The sequence below is a fragment of the Rana temporaria genome, chromosome 9 (assembly GCF_905171775.1).
Source record: "Rana temporaria chromosome 9, aRanTem1.1, whole genome shotgun sequence".
Taxonomy (NCBI): Eukaryota; Metazoa; Chordata; class Amphibia; order Anura; family Ranidae; genus Rana; species Rana temporaria.
Window position 1 is genome coordinate 124,261,247 of NC_053497.1, and position 19,275 is coordinate 124,280,521.

At 41.5% G+C, this 19,275-nt stretch overlaps 1 protein-coding gene across 5 annotated transcripts in view; it reads left to right on the forward strand.

Annotated features, from left to right (window-relative positions):
* The window catches only part of NTNG2 (netrin G2), a 188,140-nt gene that overhangs the window by 115,287 nt on the left and 53,578 nt on the right, over positions 1–19,275 (forward strand). For 3 of the 5 annotated variants that reach the window (XM_040324411.1, XM_040324412.1, XM_040324414.1), the window contains 3 exons: positions 9,449–9,475; positions 11,107–11,205; positions 16,265–16,324. In XM_040324411.1, the coding sequence (XP_040180345.1) occupies positions 9,449–9,475; positions 11,107–11,205; positions 16,265–16,324 (186 nt within the window). The remainder of the gene's footprint in view (positions 1–9,448; positions 9,476–11,106; positions 11,206–16,264; positions 16,325–19,275) is intronic. The other 2 variants (XM_040324413.1, XM_040324415.1) reach the window with 2 other exon arrangements.

The window sequence follows — 19,275 nt, forward strand, 5'->3', positions numbered from 1 at the left end:
AATGTGTCATGTAGTCATTTGAAAGAGAACCTAAGCTGGTCATACAATTGAAAGACAACACCCCTTCACTACATACATTTGATGTTAAAATCCCAGATATGGCCATATATTCCATCCTTGACTTTTGATATTTGGCTAGGTATTTGTTGATCTTATACATGGAAAGTGACCTTTTGATGGTCTAGGTTTCCAAACCTGTCTGTTTTAGGCAATGCTCTAATATCTACAGAGCAGGTCCCAAGTAACCATTTCTTTAGTACAGTGATCAAGATCATATGGAAAACCTTCCTTTTTTTTAATCAAGTAATTGTTGTTTCTTTTCTGAACAAAGAGTTATTTTTTTTCCATTTTATATACAAAAACACTAACAAAGAAAAAAAACATACATGATTCTTTTTTACTTTTTTTTTATTCAACCAGCCGGTTGAACAAAAAAAATGGACTGATTTCCCCATCCATACATTTGATGTGGATGAGGGAATCACTCCCACTGAGTTATTGTATCCTGCCAACAGGGAGTCTTCCCCTCTGGCATAATACAATGATCAGTGTTGCTGGCTATAGCTGGCCACACTGATCGTTTGAGAAAAACTTGACAGGTTCGTTGGACACAAGTCGACTGATAGGCCAGCTAGCCCAAATGTGGATCAAAATGTGTCTGGTCTCTGCTGAACCAGCTGGATTTCGATTCATGTATGGCCGGCCTAAGTACACGTGATGTGGCAAAGTTATTTAACAGACTGTAAAATCTAGTCACATAATCACTAAATGAATGACAGGTAGAGCAGATAACATACCAAATGCCAGTTGAGCCTGTATAAAGCCAGGGGAAATAGGGATAAACAGGCATTAACACATTAATCTCAGCAGGACAGCCAAGCTGGAGCTAAACTAAGAGCGTTCCACCAATATAAGGAGGTTCAAAAGGTCAAATTTTTCCTTAAAATAATAAACACATCATACTTACCTGCTCTGTGAAATCGTTTTGCACAGAGCAGCCTCGATCCTCCTCTTCTCAGGTCCCCCTCCAGCGATTCTGGCCCATCCCCATTGCAGAGTGCCCCCCCAGAGCACAGAGGCTGCTCGGGAGCAAGAATGCACAATTGCCCCCAAAGCAAGCCACTTGGGACACACAGGCCCAGATTCAAAAAAGACTTACGACGGCGTATCTCCAGATAGTAAGTAAGTCCGAATGGCCGCCGTCGTGTCTATGCACCTGATTCATAGAATCAGTTACGCATAGATTTGGCCAAGATACGAGCGGCGTAAGTCTCCTACGCCGTCGTATCTTGGGTTGCAATAAATTACGCTGGCCGCTAGGTGGCGCTTCCTTGATTTCCGCGTCAAATATGTAAATGAGCAAGATTCACGAACGTACGTACGCCCATCGAAATTAGTTACGCCGTTTACGTAAGACATACGCCGGCGTAAAGATAAAGCATGTCTCTAGGTGGCGCAGCCCATGCAAAGTATGGACCTCGGAAGTCGTTTTCGTAAGTCGTACGCGAATAGGGCTGTGCGTAAGTTACGTTCACGTCACAGGCATTGAGCCGACGTATCTTTGGGCGTAAATACGACGTGATACTGAGCATGCCCGCGTATGCGCCGTTCGTTCGGCCATGCATCTACATGGGGTCAAGCCTCATTTAAATACAACACGCCCCCTACCAGCCTACTTTGAATTACGCGCGCTTACGCCGGCCCATTTACGCTACGCCGCTGTAACTTAGGACGCAAGGGCTTTGTGAATACAGCACTTGCCTCTCTAAGTTGCGGCGGCGTAGCGGAAATACGATACGCTACGCCCGCGCAACGTAGAGTGGCCGTACGTGAATCTAGGCCACAGAGCGTGGCTCAGTCCCACCCCCCGCTCCCTCCTCACTGGCTGTGATTGACAGCAGCAGGAGCCAATGGCTCCAGCTGCTATGTCTCAGAGCCGATGAGAAGAGAGAGACTGGAAGAGCCTCTGCTCTCATGCACATTGCTGGATTGGCATCAGGCTCAGGTAAGTATAAGGGGAAGCTGCAAGGGGAGCTGCACACTGAAGGTTACCTTCATGCATAGAATTTTTGTGGGCACCCCCTGTGCTTTTTTACCCATTTCAATACATGAATAATGGAGGTACAGAAGAGGTCCATGTTTGTGCTATCAACATATAATACCTTGTAAGCATTAGTTGTATAGATCGGGGAACTAGGTCCTAGGAAAGAATGTCTACTATAGAAAACCTTCTTAATCACTGTTGGAAAAGTTCCAGGGCTAATGAACTAGTGGAGGTAAAAATATGATTAAACTGATACTTGAACATGAGCTTTGCTCCTGTGTGCAGTGAGATGCTTATTCATGCAAACAATGACCAATGTAGTCACTGGTTCTGACCTCCAGTTTCTTCATTGGTGTTTTTTTTATAACTCAAAATAGAAGTTTATTAAAGGTATAGAGAGTAACAAATATGCATCAAGCCTATCAAAGCATCAAAAAATGTATATTGTGCAACAGGGTCAGAGACCCTCATTGCAGAATACAATACAATGGAGAAACAGATAGTGACAAGTAACATACCATAAGGCCCCGTACACACGAGGGGATCTCCGCTGGAAACGGTCCGCCGGACCGTTTCCAGCGGAGATTCCTCCTCCGGATTTGGATCCGATGGCTTGTACTCACCATCGGATCAAAATCTGCGCGGAATTCATCCGCGGTGACGTGTCGCGCCGATGACGCGGCGACGTGCGCGACGCTGGAAGGTAAGTACTTCCACGCATGCGTCGAATCATTACGACGCATGCGAGGGAGGGGAGCGGACGGATTGATCCGGTGAGTCTGTACAGACCACCGGATCAATCCGCTGGTCCCGATTCAAGCGGATAGATTTCTTAGCATGCTAATCAATTCCAGCAGATAGATCCGGTCGTGTGTACGAGGCCTAAGACAACAATTTGTTGGCGTGACATAAGAAACATAAAATAAAATAAAAAATATGCTCAAGATGTAATCATTAACCACTTAAGCCCCGGACCTTCATGCAGGTTAAGGACCTAAAAAAGAAAAAGTGCAGCGCTAAGTATTCAGTGAAATGAATCAAAAAATATGGTAAATAATCAAAGTTCAGTGAAAAATCAAAGAAATTTAAAAAAAACACAAAAGAGGGGGACACAACCCCAAGTAATGTGACAGGTAAATAACCTGAAAGGCAGCTAGAAAGTGAGATCTAGCTGGATAATGTGTAATGTGAACACACCGTGATAAGTGAGGGGACACAAAAATAAATGATAATAAGAACCTCAAATGAAGTCCATATAATTTAAACGTGTAACTCCAAAATGTAAATGTGATAGTCCAAGGTCAAAATGGCCTATACAGTCCAAAGAAATATATATATGCAATGTATTTCCTTTTTTGGAGTTGGTCAGAAGTTCTTTGTGGAAAAGACCAAATGACTGTAGAGGAATGGAAGATGTTGTGATCTTCTCAGGTATGGAATTCAGATGTTCTTAATAAGCAGTTGGAACCTCATCGGCAATCCATAATAGTATCCAAATAAACAAGTATAAAGATGGGTACTCTTACCGGAAAGTGTGGACATACACGTCAGCGACGGTATGTCAAACACGCATGTACGAGCTCCTAGGCAGCCGTGATGTCAATGGGGAAGCTGTTTGATGTGCCAGCCTTTAATCCGCCAGGACGGGTCCAATCCAATGAGAGGAGACAGCTCGTGCAGGTGTGGTTCTCAGATGAAAGAGTGTAATATGCAGGCCAAACGTAGAAACCATGTAAGGGAAAACGTACTCACATAGTGCGGTTAATCCCAAAACAAGCCTTTATTAGGCATAGAAAATAAAAGCCAAAATAAACAAAAAACTGGATAAAAATATATAAAATAGATAAAAAAGTACAAGCCCAGTGAAAGACGAGTACAAGTGATCACAAGTAAAATATGGCGTAATGAGCAAGTAGCATATGAGCTATGTACCCGACATGTTTCGAGCGACAGAGCTCTTCAACTGGGGCATAACGAAGAGCTCTGTCGCTCGAAACATGTCGGGTACATAGCTCATATGCTACTTGCTCATTACGCCATATTTTACTTGTGATCACTTGTACTCGTCTTTCACTGGGCTTGTACTTTTTTATCTATTTTATATATTTTTATCCAGTTTTTTGTTTATTTTGGCTTTTATTTTCTATGCCTAATAAAGGCTTGTTTTGGGATTAACCGCACTATGTGAGTACGTTTTCCCTTACATGGTTTCTACGTTTGGCCTGCATATTACACTCTTTCATCTGAGAACCACACCTGCACGAGCTGTCTCCTCTCATTGGATTGGACCCGTCCTGGCGGATTAAAGGCTGGCACATCAAACAGCTTCCCCATTGACATCACGGCTGCCTAGGAGCTCGTACATGCGTGTTTGACATACCGTCGCTGACGTGTATGTCCACACTTTCCGGTAAGAGTACCCATCTTTATACTTGTTTATTTGGATACTATTATGGATTGCCGATGAGGTTCCAACTGCTTATTAAGAACATCTGAATTCCATACCTGAGAAGATCACAACATCTTCCATTCCTCTACAGTCATTTGGTCTTTTCCACAAAGAACTTCTGACCAACTCCAAAAAAGGAAATACATTGCATATATATATTTCTTTGGACTGTATAGGCCATTTTGACCTTGGACTATCACATTTACATTTTGGAGTTACACGTTTAAATTATATGGACTTCATTTGAGGTTCTTATTATCATTTATTTTTGTGTCCCCTCACTTATCACGGTGTGTTCACATTACACATTATCCAGCTAGATCTCACTTTCTAGCTGCCTTTCAGGTTATTTACCTGTCACATTACTTGGGGTTGTGTCCCCCTCTTTTGTGTTTTTTTTAAATTTCTTTGATTTTTCACTGAACTTTGATTATTTACCATATTTTTTGATTCATTTCACTGAATACTTAGCGCTGCACTTTTTCTTTTTTATTCTTTGTACACAATATTGTCTCTTGTTGGTGCTAGCTGCTACTGGTTTACAATATTTACAGTTAGCGCAACTTTTTTTCCTCATTTTAGCAGGTTAAGGACCTGGCCAGTTTTTGCGATTTGGCACTGTGTCGCTTTAACTGACAATTGCCGCGGTCGTGCGATGTGGCTCCCAAACAAAATTGGCGTCCTTTTTTTCTCACAAATAGAGCTTTCTTTTGGTGGTATTTGATCACCTCTGCGGTTTTTATTTTTTGCGCTATAAACAAAAATAGAGCGACAATTTTGAAAAAAAAATCAATATTTTTTACTTTTTGCTATAATAAATATCCCCCCAAAATATATAAAAAAAAAAAAAATTTCCTCAGTTTAGGCCGATACGTATTATTCTAACTATTTTTGGTAAAAAAAATCGTAATAAGCGTTTCTCAAATGGTTTGCGCAAAATTTATAGCATTTACAAAATAGGAGATAGTTTTATTGCATTTTTATTTATATATTTTTTTTTACTACTAATGGGGGCGATCAGCAATTTTTTTCGTGACCGCGACATTATGGCGGACACATCGGACAGTTTTGACACATTTTGGGACCATTGTCATTTTCACAGCAAAAAATGCTATAAAAATGCATTGTTTACTGTGAAAATTACAATTGCAGTTTGGGAGTTAACCACTAGGGGGCGCTGAAGTTGTTAAGTGTGACCTCATATGTGTTTCTAACTGTAGGGGGGCGGGGCTGGATGTGTGACGTCATTGATCGTGTTTCCCTATATCAGGGAACACACGATCAATGACACTGCCACAACGAACAACAGGGAAGGTGTGTTTACACTCACCTCTCTCCGTTCTTCTCCGGAAGAGCGATCGCGGGACACCGGCGGGCGCGGTCACAGAGCTTCGGACCGGGTCACGTGCACACGCCGGCGACCCCATGGCTGGGCTTAAAGGGCCACATACAGGTATGTGGATGTGCCCAGCCATGCCATTCTGCCAACGTATATTGGCATGAAGGGGTCCTTAAGTGGTTAAAATAAATGAAAATTTTCCTTTGGTGTATATCAAGCGTTGTAAGGCAAAAGTACAACCATAAGGAAGCTCTAGTCTAGGCCAACAAACACAATGACTTAGGTAGTTAGTGAGGTTGCCTGCCATAGTGATGAGCCAACAATGAGATACAGGAGGGGGAAAGCCAGAGCCATTGACCAATGAGAAATACCTATCTGTTCCAAGATTCCATGGGGCTGGACAGAGAAAAAAAAACTGGTAACCTGCACATCAGCTCTGTTCCTTTGCCCCAACATATTTAAATACTAAAATGGTTTGCTATAGAAACAGTGACCACTTTTGTCCACCTTTAGTGATTAGGGAGGCTGGCCCTCACACTGAGCCTATAGTGCAGCACAGGAAGGGGAATATTATTATTATTATTATTATTATACACGATTTATATAGCGCCAATGTACAGCACAAATACGATACAGTTCAATACATAAGGGACAGGAGGTCCTTGCTCGTAGAGCCTACATTTTAAAGGGAGGGGGGTGGTGGTAGTACAAAAGGTAATAGCTACAGGAGATGATTTGATGAGGGTGGCTTGGGCACAGTTCTTAGGTGGATGTGAGATAGGCTTCCCTGAATAAGTGTGATTATCAGAGACAACGACCCGAGAAGCCACCTTTATCAGGCCCCGTACACACGACCGAGTTTCTCGGCAGAATTCAGCCAGAAACTCGGTCGGAGCTGGATTCTGCCGAGAAACTCGGTCGTGTGTACACTTTTCAGCGAGGAACCTGTCGAGGAACTCGTCGGGCCGAAAAGAGAACATGTTTTCTATTTCCTCGTTGTTCAATGAGGCCCCGTACACACGACCGAGGAACTCGACGTGCCAAACACATCGAGTTCCTCGTCGAGTTCAGTGTGGAAGCCGCCGAGGAGCTCGGCGGGCCGACTTTCCTCATTGAACAACGAGGAAATAGAGAACATGTTCTCTTTTCGGCCCGACGAGTTCCTCGACGGGTTCCTCGCTGAAAAGTGTACACACGACCGGGTTTCTCGGCAGAATCCAGCTCCGACCGAGTTTCTGGCTGAATTCTGCCGAGATACTCGGTCGTGTGTACGGGGCCTCAGGAAAGTCGGCCCGCCGAGCTCCTCGGCGGCTTCCACACTGAACTCGACGAGGAACTCGATGTGTTTGGCACTTCGAGTTCCTCGGTCGTGTGTACGGGGCCTGAGAGATCCCGGGGCACCAGGTAGAACAACAGTCATCCAATACAAGACGTACTGATATCATTTTTTATTTTTTTTCTACCTACATGGTTGCTTTGAGGGCATCTTGCATTCTCCCGTACTCATTTAGAGGCTGATAAGTGAGCACGCATAAGATGTTGTGTCAAGCAGAGGAAAATTACAGACAGATTATCTTGTTAAACATTCACTAGATGCACAAAATACAATCACTTCAGAGATGATGTCCTCTTGGAGTTTTCCAAAGAGACCTCTGTTTTTTCCCCCCTCTCTCTTCTTCCTCTCATTCTTGCTTTAAACATCTGTACTTTAAATTGATCAAAGCTAAAACTGAAGCATTCAGAGGACTGTGACTGGGGTGTCACCGATACTGCGGAGAGAAGGAGGATTTCAAAGGGAACAAGCTTGTCAGATTGAGCCGGCCGTCTGTATCCCTTCAAAGGACCTGACAAAGAGACGCAGGGCTTAGACTGAGATCCTTGTTCTCTGTATTTTTTAAAACTCTCCATCCTCTGTCTTGCCCCTTCCCCGGGTAAGATTTAAAGGACTAGTAAGCCGTAGACAAAAGGTTACTTTATTTGAAATAGTTCCTTATAACATTTACTAATACTCTATGTTATAGGTGGAATTACTGATACTAGCAAAAAAGAGACTAGATATCTGACATTTATGTAACTTTGCTGTACAGATTATTATTTCTTACTATATAGTGCTTTACAGAGTGCATAGAAACAGATCTATCAGTCCTCACAGTGGAGAACTGAGCTGGGGGACCGGGGGGATTCGCCCCCGGGCCAGTGCTAATAAGTATGCAGAGTGGAGATATTTCACTTTTCAGACTTTGATCAGAGTGGGTGACTTTTGCTGGGCATTATATAGCTACCTTCAGCCATTGCTTTCAGATGTGTTAAAATAAACTGTCCTATAGGAACATAGGTGCTCCGGGTCTGTTAAACTGTCCTATAGGAACATAGGTACTCTAGGTCTGTTAGAGTGTCCTATAGAAACTTAGGTGCTCCAGGTGTGTTAAAATATCCTATAGGATTGTAGGTGTTCCAGCTCTGTTAAAACGTCCTATAGGAACATAGGTGCTCCGGGTCTGTTAAAATGTCCTACAGGAATGTAGGTGGTCCAGGTGTGTTAAAATGTCTTATAGGAACGTAGGTGCTCCAGCTGTGTTAAAATGTCCTATAGGATTGTAGGTGCTCCAGCTATGTTAAAATGTCCTATAGGAACATAGGTGATCCAGGTGTGTAAAATGTTCTATAGGAACATAGGTGATCCAGGTGTGTAAAATGTCCTATAGGAACATAGGTGATCCAGGTGTGTAAAATGTCCTATAGGAACGTAAGTGTTCATCTTGCCCACCAATTATTGTGGCACGGTTGACATCTCTGTCATTTCCATGAACGGTATAGTTGGTTGGTTCTCTCCTCCACCTCATGTTAAGTTCCCAGTCCTTGTTAAAATCTCCACCCAGGAGGTACTTTCAGCTTAATGTCCCTACCACATATCAACACATTTAGGACCAGTTTTCTAAGGAACAATTTAAAATGCCGGTGTTTTGGGTTTTTGGAGGAGACTGGAGAATCTGAATGAAATGCTCTCCAATACAAGAAGAGCATACTGGTCATATTTACATGTGGTTTTCACTGCTTTGCATGATTAAAACGTGTTTAGTTTGCATAGCCAAGGTTTGTGCCATGTTTATTTTAAGGAGGTTTTACATTTTTAGGCAGTAAATAGGAAATCTGTCCACATATGCCTTGGTAGGAAGCCTCCCACTCTGAACTGGTTGGCCTCTTTTGCAGTTAACCGGTAGTCTGGATTCAGAAATCCTTTGTTTTCTGCTCATATCTATCAATGCGGCAATGTTCAAGGTCTTCAAGCAGGGGAACAGAGAAAGCACATGGACATTTTATTTATTTTTTTATTAAAAAAAAACTTCAGTACAGCTACTTTGTAGAGTAAAAGTTTTTCTTGTCGTTAGAAGTATTGAACGTTTTGGATGTGATCAAATTTAGCATATCTAATTTGCTATAGTATGGTTCTGCAGTAATTTGACTAATTAACGTAAACTTTGTTCAGGTTTTAGCTATGATGAAAGAAACAAAGCACTTTGAAGAGTGGCGCTCCTTCTGAAGATTATTTTTTCCTTTACTTACAACATTTTTGGTCACGTAGTTCCTCAGGCTAACTCCTTATTTTCTCTTCCAGGTGCAGCATCAGGTTCCGCTCTCGGCAGTGAGTAGATCCCTGGAATGTCCTTGTCTTGTCCTTTCCATCCCATCTCCGTGATCTCATCTCTCTCCCTCTTCTCACCTCCCTGCATCCTCATAGAATGCTCACTGTGGTCAGCGGCTTGTTTTTTTTTGGTGTGTGCGCTCCTAGATGTGTGTGTGTGTGTGTGTATGTGAGACCCTCAGCTTGGTTTAAGAACCTGAAACCGAGAAAAGCTCTTGGAACATGAAAAATGGGCAAGGAATGTTTGCAATTTTAAGACTGGTGTGTAATTTTGGCATTGTAACACAGGTTCTATAATCAGAAAGACATACATTTCACATTTAGTATTTCACAATATTAGCACACAACAGCTGCAATTGCAAAATAATACCATGCTGACACTAAGGATCTCAGAACAATGGCACAATGACAGTGCATACCGTGGAATGGTGGCCCCATGGTATTCAGGGTCCAGGAGCAACAGCAATGTCTGCAATTCAACTCTCAATGGCACATGTACATTTGGGTATTCAGAACAATGGCACGTTGACATCTGGGACTGAGGTTTTCAAACATAAATAACTGTTCATTTCATTGCGAGTAACAGAGGCCAAGGTTATTTCTATAAACAGTGTTTCTGAATCTGTCTTCTGCTTTGCATAGAAAGCCGCCGGCATGACAGAAGTAGTGTAAAAATAAGCATTTCTTTTTAAAAAGAACAATAATGCATTTATATTTATATGGCACCAGTTTATACTATTCACTGTTTTCCTTTTTATTGTGACAGTTTTGTATCTGTTAGTTGCTTCTTGGTGAATTGGCGTAGTGTGTTTATTATTGGCTCTACAACGCCACCTTGTGATAGATAAAAGTAACTACAGTTTTTGACTTTGCATTGTTGCGATTATTATGCTCGGGCTTTAAAGGGGTGGTTCCCCCGAAATTCATTTAAAAAAAAAAAATCCTTTCTCCCGCTTAGTACATGTACAATAATGTACTCACCCGTCCCAGGAATCTAGGCGCCAGCATTCTTAATTCATCAGAAAGTAAACTTTATAAAATACAGCAATGGACGTTTCCATCTTAGCTCCTGGCATTCTGAAGCCCTATGCTGGAAAGAAATAGACACGCCCAGCCCCACTCAGACAGACCAGGAAGTCCCTGCTTCACAGACCATAAAGAAAGGTAAACAAACATTTTAAAAATGTTTGTTTGGCGAACGGTTTTTAGGCTAACTGTGCCCTTGTGTTTAAGGTTAAGTTGTTAGATAGGTGGAACCTCCACTTTAAAGAACAAAATTCTGGGTTTAATAATTAGCCAGCTTTATCCTAAACCAAGGATTTTCCCATATTTCACAGATTCTTCATTATAAATAAGGACTTGGTACTTTGATGCATATTACTTTAACTTGTGCTTCTGCCAGTCATAAAGTTGATGTTCATGTGTTAAGACAACAATGAATTTAAGAATGATAAATGTCTTAAGACTGGGTGTTTGTTAGTTAATCACAGTATTGCAAACATTTGTTGTATATGCTGTGTGTCTTTAACTATTTGAATTTGTAGGAGTAAAATTTCTTGGCTCTTCGATGGCCAAAAGAAAATCTTTCAAATTAGTCAATAGACATTGTTCTGTGTTTTGTGTTTCACTAGTCTCTGAGACAGCAAGGCCAGAGGTCACCACAGCCAGACCAACTCAAACAACTGAACTAACCACCACTCAAGTGACACTTGTGCTTGACATCACCCAAGGTTTGTTCAGTTACAATGAACAGGAGTAACCCCAACCCCTAAGTTGCGTCCACCACTGCTGACGCCATCCTTTTGTTGTCTTCACACCTTAGTACGTCTGAAGAGATTTTAGGATGCCACAAGATTAACAGAACTAAACTGCTGTAGAATAGTATTAAAGAAGAGATTTACTTTCCTAGAGATATAAATCCTGAAGTTTAGGGAACTTGAATTACTCTGGTCAATTGCATTAAAGCCAATTCACTGGCTGCAAATACTGGTGTCATATCGGTTTCGGAATGTGTGACTAGTTTTTTACACTGCTGATTGTGGACATGACCTAAAAGTCTATGGAATCACCAGAAGAGAAGGTGTCAGGCCCCGTACACACGGCCGAGGAACTCGACGTGCCAAACACATCGAGTTCCTCGGCCAGTTCAGAGGACCTCGGCGGGCCGAGAGCTCCCATAGAACAACGAGGAAATAGAGAACATGTTCTCTATTTCCTCGCCGAGGTCCTCGTCGGCTTCCTCGGCCGAAAGTGTACACACGGCCGGGTTTCTCGGCAGAATTCAGCCAGAAACTCGGTCGGAAGCTGAATTCTGCCGAGGAAACTGGTCGTGTGTACGGGGCCTCAGACTTGGATCATCCTAGTTGCAGTCAGCGGATTGTAGGATAAGGATTAAATGCAATTTTAGCTAGATTGAACGCTTTGGGCCAGATCCACAAAAACGGGCGTATATTTAGGCAGGCGTAGCGCATCTCATATGCGCTACGCCGCCGTAAATCAGAGTGGCTCCTAGGGTATCCTCAAAGAACTTGCTCCCATATGCGGGCCGGCGTAACGTAAATCTGTCGGCGTAAGCCCGCGTAATTCAAAGTAGGCTTGGAGTGGGCGTGTTGTATGGTAATCTGGTATGACCCCACGTAATTTACACTTTTTACCTAGCCCACATTCAGGCATATCTTGTTTTGTGGATACAAAACAAAGATACAACGGCGCATCGTAGAACTTACGGCGGGGTATCAATAGATACGCCGCCGTAAGTTCTTTGTGGATCTGTCCCTTTGAAATTACATTGACATGGTAAAGTTTTTTTGTAGATTTCAGTAATTGGTTTAGATCTACATTTAACATAAAGTAGATACTGGAGTGCCTCTATAACTTTTTTTAAGGGTTATCTAAATAGATTAAAATCTTAAACAAGCTAAACAGCCTAAGAATTAGCAGTATAGACTTCAGGCCATGCTAAGCAGGACAAATGAGAGCTTTCACCAAACCCCATCTTTCCAATGGAGTAATTACTTCAAAGACTTTCCCATGCATCAAAGTGCTGTACTTATGCCAAACAATTCTGAAGTTTTGTTGGCTCTAACGCTCGCCCTGTCCGTGCAAAAGGAAATTACAAAGTAATTCATCAAAGGGTAAAAAGGGCTGCTACAAGAAGTCACAGATTCATGGCTTTTTAATTCTTTGCCAAAACACAGTCAATTTTTAAAAGCAGTAAGAATCTCTATGCATTTTAAAAGGGATTTCCAGCCTAACTTCAAATATAAAAGTCATAGTCCACCAAAACTTAAAGCAGAGCTCCAGGCCGATACAAAAGACACAAATTAAGGCAGCTCTGTATTCATTGCTACATCCTCAAATCTATTTTTTAAATACATGCAGTATCGGTGCCTCAAATTTGTCATCTATCCGTCTCTTGCATATACAGGAGCACTCAGACTGGGAGAGCACAATTAGTTGTGATGCAGTGCAAGGACTCGGAGCATGTGGCCTGATATGGTTCGGGAGGGGCAAGTCAGTCTGCATGCTTGGATGGGGGGCTGGTATGGATTTTTGGGGGAACCTTAAGCCATTTTTTTGTTTTGTTTTCATGTCCTGCTTAAGTCATACCAGACCTGAAGGGCCTGGTATGAATTATAGGAGATCCCCAGTGCCAGGAATAGCACTGCTAAATGTTTCACTTTCCGTGCGAGCCTGTGATAAAATTAGGTGCAAAAAAAGCGTTCAATATTCCAAAATAAATTTAACACATATGCGTCATTTTAGATTTTTTTTTTTTGTTGAATTGCTAATACCATTTAAAAAAAACAATATGCGTTATTTTACTGCTAATCGTATACTGGTTATGTAGTTTTAGTGACTTGAGCCCTTTTGCCATGAAGAAAGTTTGGCTGTACTTCTCCTGTGGATCACAGGAGGGCGGTTCGTTCTGCTCTCCTGTGACCCATTTTCAGCAGGCAGTGGGCTCAGCAGGTCCAGGCTCGGGAAAGATCGCGACTATATGGTCCGGATCCGCCCACATGCCTGGATCGGCACCCAGCTCAGACTCTCAGCAGGCCGTTCCGGCCCCCTCTGCAGCCCAGCGCTCCAGTTAACGGGTGGGGCAGAGCAGTGAGTCAGTGACTGACAGTCAGCAGCTCTCTGCTCAGGGAGCTGTGATAACCGAGCGATTGGTGGTGTTTGATTGGTTCTTAGCTTTAGAGCCGGCGGGGGACAGATGCAGCATCAGACCGATGCTGCATTCACCTAGGTAAGTATGATTACATTTTTTTTTTTTTACATCCTATTGTGTAATTAGGAAGGTTTCTCTTTGTTTCTATACTGCACTTTCTACTACATTTTATACATATTTTTTTACAAAGTTTAAACAGTAATTACCTTGCTCAATTTGGCTGCTGTTTAAGGGTCAGGTAACCCGAAATTGATATTGCAGATACAGAGTTTAAACCACCAGCCAGTTTCCTATGTTTTAGGCACTTGATTGGTGAAATCCTGGGTCTTCACACCTGCTGTACCCACTTAGGGGAGCTAGAACAGGGTTTCTCAACTAGGGTTCCTATAAACCCTAGGGATCCTACAGAGGTTGCTAGGGTTTCTTTGAGCAATGTCCTGTAGGTAGGATCAGGAGTGAGATGAATATTCGCTAATAAGCGATTTCTGCCGTTTAGATTAGTTCCCACTGACACCATTGATCTTTTTAACTATCTGAAGAGGGTTATTGACCATAGGTGTAAGAAGCATTCTTCCAACTGAGTATCACTCTAATGCAGGGATCTCCAAACTACGGCCCTTCAGCTGTTTCGGAACTACACAACCCATGAGGCATTGTAAAACTCTGACATCCACAGACATGACTAGTTCCGGAACAACTGGGGGGCCGTAGTTTGGAGACCCCTGCTCTAATGTATCATGAGTTGTAGATATAGTCAATTTTATCAGGAGTTCCCTGAGACCGGAAAATTATTTCAAGGGTTCCTCTGTGTTAAAATGGTTGAGAAAAGCTAAGCTAGAAGATTCAACGGTGGATGTGAACACCCAAAATACCCATGCAGTGTTTGTAATTATGATAGTAAGATCTCACTGTTGGACTGCTCAAAATATTTTAGATCAGGCTTGGTTCGGGGCACTTTTGGATCAACTGATCCTTTAAGATATACAGCAGTGTGCACTCATAGGGTTCACGCGCACTGGGCATAAACATGCTGCTTATATAGGCTTTTGGTATTTTCTTTCTTCAGCCTGTATAAGCAGGTCTGTTAGTCTATTTTTCCATACATTTGTGAGTTTACAGGCATATTTTCAGAGAAGAGTTTTCAGGCAGAAAAAAAACCCCATCAGAATCGCATTTATGAGAGAAGCTTTCGGGCAAAAAAAAAAAAATGCTTGACATTTGTGCCACATGAAGTGTTTGGCATTTTCAAGTGTACATTGATTACAGTGAAAAATTAGCAGAGGGGAATGTTTTCGAAAAAACGCTTATAAAAGCAAATGCCCATAAACTTTTGTGCAATACGGGCCACTATGAGAATTTTTATTCTTCCAAAGATTCTGGCATTTTTTCAGTCACCGTATGTGCATGGACCTTCAAAGTGGTTTTAAAGCCTTTAAGCCAGTGGCTCTCAACCTTTATAGTGCTGTGACCCCTTGATAAAATTTCCCAAGTTGTGGGGACCCCTAACAATAAAATTATTTTTGTAGCGTGGGTTGTCGGCACCCGGGGCAAGACAAGTAATTTGGGCTCCTAACCCATGCACATTAAGTGCTCCCCGAGTCACTTCCACTCCTACAGTATTAAAACCCCTAATGGTACATTTTGGGATGTACCACTCTCTCTCTTTGTTCTCCTTTTAATCCTCTCTATTCTAATTTCCTGCCCCCCCCCCCATCCCTCTCTCTAGCCATCTTTCTTGTTTTTTCTCTTAATCTTTCTCTCTCTTTTTCTTTGTTCCTCCCCCCTCTTTTCCTCTCCCTTTCATGTATGCTCTATTTTTATTCCTTACTCCTTGGTGGGGGGATGGGATGAGTGGCAGTGCTGGTAGAAGGCTGGGAGAGTTGTGTGGGCTTCAGGAACAGCCCATGACTCAGGGAACCCTGGCAAATCGTCATTTGACCCCCAGGTTGAGAACCACTGCTTTAAGCATTCTCAGCATCAAGGTAAAACACCTTTTGTAATGAAGATGCCCCCCTCATACTTACCTGAGCTCTATCTTAATCCAGCCCTGTTCATGAGAGCAGCGGGTCTCTCCCTCCTCACAGTGCAGATTGATAGTAGCGGGAGCAATTGGCTCCTGCTGCTGTCAATCAAATGAAATCCTATGACAATAGAGCAAGCCCACTTGAGTACCCCCCTTACAAACAGCTTGCTACAGTGGGGACTCGGAGGTAGGAGTAGCCAGGATCGGTTCGGGACCACCGAAAGGGAGAATTGGGGCTGCTGTGTGCGAAACCATTACACAGAGCGGGTAAGTATAACTTGTTTGTTATTTAAAAAAAAAAAAGCAAAGTTTAACATCACTTAAAACAATATAAAATCACAAGTGACAGCACCAGATTGCTTCTGAGAATTTAAGGATTATATTCACCATGTTTCGGGACCATCAGTTTGTGAAAAAATATGGATAGAAAATAAAAATAGTTTGTAACATTTTGGAATATTTGTCAAAAATAAAATGTACTAGAAATTGCATAGTTCTCTTTAAATCCACATTAGAAGTTTCCTTTAGAATAGCTAGGCTGTGCCTTTTTAGATTAAGCCTAATGGTTTATATTTTTTTACCTTCTGGTCATCAGTGGATCGAGGTGTTCAGACTTCAGCCTTTACTTACATCCTGAAGACAGAGAAGAAAGAAGGTACCCCAAAGAATAGATAGAAGAGTCTGATGTAGTCTAGAATGTTCTAGCTTGTGATGATTCTTTGTAGTATTCTGCTAGAATTTAAAAACTCCTGTATGAAATTTCAAAATTTTAGATGAATTGTTAACAATGCCAAATTGAATTCCTTTGATAATTATGTAGAATTTCTGTTAGAATTCTTTAAAATTTGCTTAGTACTCCAAAACGTTTTAAATATAAGTCTGAACAAATCCAGTAAGAACTGCATGTTAGATGTTAAAAAATATTGTTAGTGTTTTCAAAAACATATTTAGCTAGATTCAGAGAGATTTAGGCGGGCTTAGCGTATATCAGATACACTACGCCGCCGTAAGTTAGAGCAGCAGGTCCTGTATTGAATTAGGCGGGCGTAAGCCCGCCTAATTCAAATGTGGAAGATGTGGGCGTATTGTATGAAAATTCATTGTGACCCCACGTAAATGACGTTTTTTACTAACGGCGCATGCGCCGTCCGTGGACGTATCCCAGTGCGCATGCTCCAAATTGCGCCGCAAAAGGCTCATTTGTTTTGACGTGAACGTAACTTACGCCCAGCCCCATTCACGGACGACTTACGCAAACAACGTAAAACGTGAAAAATTTTACGCGGTCCCGATATCCATACTTAACATTGGCTGCGCCATCTTTTTGGTGGTTTATCTTTACGCCTGAAAACGCCTCACGTAAACGGCGTATCTTTACTGCGACGGCCGGGCGTACATTCGTGAATAGGCGTATCTAGCTGATTTACATATTCTAGGCGTAAATCAGCGTACACGCCAATAGCGCCCAGCGTAAATAGGCAGCTAAGATACGACGGCGTAGGAGACTTACGCCTGTCGTATCTTAGCAATATTTAAGCGTATCTCAGTTTGAGAATACGCCTAAATATACGATGGCGGGGATTCGGACTTACGACGGCGTATCTACTGATACGCCCGTCGTAAGTCTTCATGAATCTGGCCCATTGTAGCTATCTAGACGCCTTGCTTCAACTGTAATAGTTTTAAAAATGTCAAAACCTCTGAATGCATTTTTTTTAGAATCTCTGAATTTGTTTGAATTCTGAAATGTCTCAAAAATCCATAAAGAAATTCTTCTATTCTGGCTTTGATTTTAATGATTTCTTAAGACTTTCTCATGATGGAACTTAAAGGGGTTGTAAAGGTTCGTTTTTTATTTTCTAAATAGGTTCCTTTAAGCTAGTGCATTGTTTGTTCACTTACCTTTTCCTTCGATTTCCCTTCGAATTTTTTTTTTTCTTTGTTATCTTTGTCTGAATTTCTGACTTCCTGTTCCTCCTCAGTAAGCTGTTCTGGCTGGCTAACCCCCAGCCAGAACGGCTCGGATGATGGGGGCAAGCTTACTGAGGAGAAACAGGAAGTGAGAAATTCAGACAGAAAAAAACATTTAGAAGGGAAATCGAAGGAAAAGGTAAGTGAACCAACAATGCACTAGCTTAAAGGAACCTATTTAGAAAATAAAAAACAAACCTTTACAACCCCTTTAAGCCAAAACCTTTTTTAATAGAGTGAGGAAGGATTAAAACCTCTGTCAGGTTTCTAATTTCTAACCATAAATATCAAAGGGGTGGAGGTTTGTAAATGATGTCTGTTGTGACCTAGCCAACATCCCTAACTAACACAAAATGCAAAGTTTCCCCTCAAGGGCGGGACTTTATAGGCATAAATTATACAACCATTGTAGGTTAAAAAGTATTAAATGTTTATTATACAAAGTTCAAAAAAAATCGAGAAATGAAAAAAACTGCAACAAATACACAATAATTCATAAAATGAACATTGATTGTCGTTCGGATCATTCATAGGTGCATGTGTTACATGGACATGACCATCCATATATGCACTAATGGTATGGACATGGAGTTAAAATGTGGCATATATAGATCCAAATATGATCTATATATGCCACATTTTAACTCTGACAGATGTCTTGGAAAAGCAGTCAGTTTTGCTTCCTTTTTCCTTGCCAATTACAGTATCTTTACTTGCTGTTCCTATACTGAACGAGCATGCAGTTAGCAGTAAAAATCTGGCAGAGGTTCTAATTCTTTTCTACTCTACCCATATCTAAAACAAAAAATTTTGTCTGGCGCTTCACTTTTACTAATGCAGAATATTATAAAGAATGCAACAGAAAGTTCTAAAACAGGCAGTGTACATGGAAAATGTTGCATAGCTAAAATCGTTGATACTTTTCCTACATGAGTAACTTCTCAACACAGGCTATGAATTTCCCTACAAGTCGCAGAGACCACCAACTTAAATACTAACTAAAAGTTATGGTGTTGCATAGTCATTAAACAATTGTGACTTCTTGCAAGCTTTTAGTAAATCGGATAAAATTCAGTTTCATCCAAAACCCTTCATAAGCTTCAGGGATGTATTTGAGATTCTTGTTCCACCAAGGAGAAGACTTATGTTAGCATTATCAGTTTTTTAGGGACAGTTCATCTATATTAGTTCATTCAGTGGCAGACATTAACTTGCCAAAGAAGCATTTGAGTCCTATGCAGTTTATGGCTATCGCTATATTTATTTGCATTTATTCATTTCATGGTGCTACCTGACTAAAGCCCAACTTAAAGGGCATTTAAACCTAAGAATAAAAATGTAATACATAGCAGATTACCAGTCATTATATTTTTCAGGTTAAGTACATTTTCAGCAAGTACTTATTGATCTTGCTAGAAATGCAATGTCCTTGTCACTTCTCATGAGCTGAACTGAAATTACAAACAATGGGCCAAATTCTCAAAACCATGTCTAAATTTAGGATTATCTAACTTATGTCATTTAAGTTACGGCGCCCTAAGTTGGTGTCGTAACTACCGTATTCTCAGTGCATTTGCGCACAAAACTGCGCCATCCTTAACTTAAGTTTCAATGCCTAAGGCGTGGTTATGGCAA